At 50.7% G+C, this 3,919-nt stretch overlaps 2 protein-coding genes across 2 annotated transcripts; one reads left to right on the forward strand and one right to left on the reverse strand.

Moving 5' to 3' along the window:
- EAH_00058330 (hypothetical protein) lies at nucleotides 1-252 on the forward strand (the record flags this gene model as incomplete). The annotated part of the gene is made up of 1 exon (XM_013397297.1): nucleotides 1-252. A coding segment is annotated over one exon (252 nt), but the record flags the coding sequence as incomplete, so codon positions are not given.
- A 645-nt stretch (nucleotides 253-897) lies between these two features.
- EAH_00058340 (Zinc finger CCCH domain-containing protein 42, related) lies at nucleotides 898-3,677 on the reverse strand (the record flags this gene model as incomplete). The annotated part of the gene is made up of 4 exons (XM_013397298.1): nucleotides 898-1,863; nucleotides 2,231-2,437; nucleotides 2,757-2,911; nucleotides 3,542-3,677. 4 exons carry the CDS (start codon nucleotides 3,675-3,677, stop codon nucleotides 898-900), a joined length of 1,464 nt encoding a protein of 487 aa, XP_013252752.1.
- Between the last annotated feature and the right edge of the window lie 242 nt (nucleotides 3,678-3,919).

Below are 3,919 nucleotides of genomic sequence, written 5' to 3' on the forward strand. Positions count from 1 at the left end.
CAACCGCAGCAGCAGCAGCCGCAGCCGCAGCAGCCGCAGCAGCAGCAGCAGCAGCAGCCGCAGCAGCCACCACCGTTCCCCCAGGGACGGCAGCAGCAGCCGCAGTGGCAGCCCCAGTGGCAGCAGCAGCGAACACCGCCCTTCCCGCAGGATTCACCACAGCAGCCGCAGCGGCAGCAGCCGCAGCAGCAGCAGCAACAACAGCAGCAGCCGCAGCAGCAAGCCCCGAGTTTTCCTGATTTGCAAGGATGAGAGGAGAGCTGCGTTTGCGGTCTATGCAATTTTTTATAGGCAGCAAACAACGCATTCTGCTGCTGCTGCTGCTGCAGCTGCTGCAGCTGGTTTCAGTCGCAGCAGTTGTGCTGTATATTGTCGCTGCTGTGTTGCGGTGTATGTACACCCGAGGACTGGGGCTGGCGGCTTTGTTTTTGTTTGCATTTGTCTCTCTACGCAATTCAAATAATAATAATAATAAATCCTTTATACAGAAACAAACAGAAGTCTAAGACAAAGCTGCAGCAGCTGCAGCAGCTGCTGCTGCTGCACGTGGTGCTGCTGCTGCACCCGCTACTGGTGCTGCTGCTACTGCTGCTGCTGCATACATTCCGTATACACGCGACCTTCTGCTGCTGCAGCGCTGCAGCTAGTAGCGAAACAGTGAGAGCAGCAGCAAAGCACTCAGAAGCTGAGAGCAGAGAGAGCAGCAAGGAAGCGGTTAGAGACAGCAGCAGCAAGCCACAAACAGCAGCAGAAGAGCAGAGACAGCAGCAGCAAGTAGCAAGAGTAGCAGCAAAACAGAGGCAGCAGCAGCAGCACATGGAGATGGAGATGCACAAACAAACAATTCACAAAAACAAAAAAGTAAATTAATGAAGCGTCTTCGTCTTTGCTGCTGCATCAGCGCAGCAGCAGAGCCTCTCTGCTTCTGCTTCTGCTGCGGTTGCTGCTGCGGCTACCAAGATGCTTTCTCTCTTCTCGCTGTCTCTCCTTCTCTCTCTTTGCTGCCTCTCCATTCAAAACCCCACACTCTCTGCTGCTGCTGCTGTTGCTGCTGCCGTCCGCATGCTTGTCTCTTCTGCTGCTGCTGCTACCTTCGTCTCGGTCCCTCCTGCTGCTGCTGCTGCTGCTACCTTCGTGCCGTTCTCTCCTGCTGCTGCTGCTGCTGCTGCTGCTACCTTCGTGCCGTTCTCTCCTGCTGCTGCTGCTGCTGCTGCTACCTTCGTGCCGGTCCCTCCTGCTGCTGGTGCCGATATCATGCCGATCCGCCGTCCTGCTGCTGCTGCTGCTGCCTTCGTGCCGATCGCTTCTGCTGCTGCTGTCTGCATATCGGTCTCCCTTGCTGCTGCTGCTGCTGCTGCCTTCATGCCGATCGCCTCTGCTGCTGCTGTCTGCGTATCGGTCTCCCTTGCTGCTGCTGCCTTCGTGCCGTTCTCTCCTGCTGCTGCTGCTGCTGCTGCTGCTGCTGCCTTCGTGCCGTTCTCTCCTGCTGCTGCTCTCTGCATATCGATCCCCCTTGCTGCTGCTGCTGCTGCTGCTGCTTTCTCGCTGCATGTCTGGTGTTGTGCTGCCTCTGTCTGTTGCGCTGCTGCTGCGGTCTCTTGACTTTATTTCACGCTGCTGCTGCTGCTGGTGCTGCTCTGGTGCTGCAGCGGAGTTGGAGCGGCTGTGCTGGGAGTGTTTGGCGCTGCTGTTGCTGCTGCTGCTGCTGTTGCTGCTGTTGCTGCTGCTGCGTCTATGACGTTGTTTGTTTTTTTGTTTCTTTGTTTCTTTCTTCAGCCGCTTCTTCTCCTTCTTCAATTTCTTTCTAAGTCGTTTGTCTTCGCGCTCCAGCGCATCTACTTCTGCCTGCGCTGTGGCATTCAGCTGTAACAAACAAAAACAAAAAATTAAATTAAATTAACGCATGTAATGCATGCAGCATACACCCGAACACCTGCAGATACACCGAAAACAGTGTACGGATATATATATATATATATATATATATATATATATATGAGGCAGAGGCAAGCGCATGCAGTTCGTGATGCTGTGGTGTGGGAGCGTTGGGTCGTTGAGGTGTACAGACACCTCATACAGTGAGTTGAAGCTGCCGCTGCAGCGGCTGCTTCAACTGCTGCTCCAGCTGTTGCTCTATCTGCTGCTGCTGCTGCTGCTGCTTTTACTGCTGCTGCAGCTGCTGCTGTTACTGCTGCTGCAGCTGCTGTCTCAGCAGCACCGCTAGGCTTACGTTTGAAATCATTAATTCAAATTCTTCTGCCCACATTTCGTCTACGTCTTTGGCGCCTTCAGCTGCGCGCGCTATCGCTTGCTGCTGCCGCTGCTGCTGCAGCTTCTGCTGCTGCATGCGGGCCTTGTGCAGGGCAGCTTCTCTCTTAGTTACCAAATACTTTCCTATTCCTGCGCCTTCTGCTCCTGTAGGCTGATAAGTCTCGCCCTACGATACAAGCAGCAGAAGACAGCAGCAGCAGCAGCAGCAGCATCTGCAGCAGCAGGGAAAAGCAGCTGCAGCAGCAGCAGCACCTGCCGCTGCTGCATCTCTACAGCAGCAAACGCACGACATCTGAAGCTGCTAGCTTCACTCGCTGTTGCTGCTCTTCCTGCAGCTGTTGCATTTATCTGCTACTGCCGCTACTATTATCTGCTGCTGCTGCTGCTGCTATTTTTTACTGCTGTTGCGTCTACCGCCGGCTTTATCTGCTTCTGCTGTGCTGCTGGTGATGTATTGATTTGCTGCTGCTGCTGCGTTGAATTACTTCGCCTTCTTTGCCTGTATTTGGGGGTCTGAAGTCTTTGCAGTGGTCTACACGAAGTGTTCGCTGCAGCAGCTTCATTCCATTAGCATTATCTACAGCGAGTATAGTAGAGCGCTGATCTTCATAGCCAAGGAAGCCGAAGCCTCTGGGCACTCCTGCATTTAAATTGCAACGAAATAAACAAATATAATCAAAAAGATTAAAACTAAACAAGCGAAGAGCTCCACACAAACAATTACCTTCCCCACTCAACTGCAACAGCCACAAAGCTACGTTAGAAGCTACAACAAGAGCAGCAGCAGCAGCAGAAATCTGCACCAGTAGCAGCATAAAGCAGTAGCAGCAAGCAACAGCAGACGGCAGCAGCGGAATGCAGCAGCAAGAAGCAACAGCAGCAGCAGCAGAGAAGGGCTTGCCTGTCTTCTGGTCTCGTATTAAAACAACATCAATTGGCTCTCCCCATTGAGAGAAGACAATTGCTACATCGCCTTCAGTTAGTCGCGGGTCAAGGCCGCCTACATCGCCGGCGTACATAGACAGCAGAAATCAAAGAGAAATAAGAAAGAAACTTGAACAACAAACGGGCTCTGATTAAGCGAAAACAAATGAAAAACAGAGACTTCATGAAAAATACACACATTAAATCATATAAACATCTTCATTTTCAGCAGTTTCTTCTCCCTTTCCTTTGCGTAATACCTTGTCAGTGTGAGGCGTGCATTTGGGGTAAACTCTTTGTTTTTTCGCTATTTGTTTGTTTATATATATTCATTTATTCGTCTTACTAATATATATATAACAAGAATCCCGGTACTGATGATGCCAAGACGCCTCTCCGCTGATTCCTAGGCGCAGTTCTTCTGCATTTAGACGCTGCACGGCGTTGATGTTGCTGAAAGCTCCAGTGACATTCAGCGACATTTTCTCGGGAAAGCTGGCGAAAAAGTGGATAAACAAGTTCGAAAAGGAGAAATAATTAAATTGAATCAAACAGAATCACAAAATGTTTTAAAATAACCCATTTCCACTTGCATGCGGTTTCGGTGAATTCTCCGGTGAAACGAGATGCACGTGAAGCTGAAATATCAAATCTGAAGCATCAAACAACTCATTAAATAAAATAAATTTAAATGGAAAAGCTGCAGAAATGATATTTCGGTTAT

Source organism: Eimeria acervulina, genomic scaffold, assembly GCF_000499425.1.
Source record: "Eimeria acervulina Houghton genomic scaffold, Eah_scaff1311, whole genome shotgun sequence".
Classification (NCBI taxonomy): domain Eukaryota; phylum Apicomplexa; class Conoidasida; order Eucoccidiorida; family Eimeriidae; genus Eimeria; species Eimeria acervulina.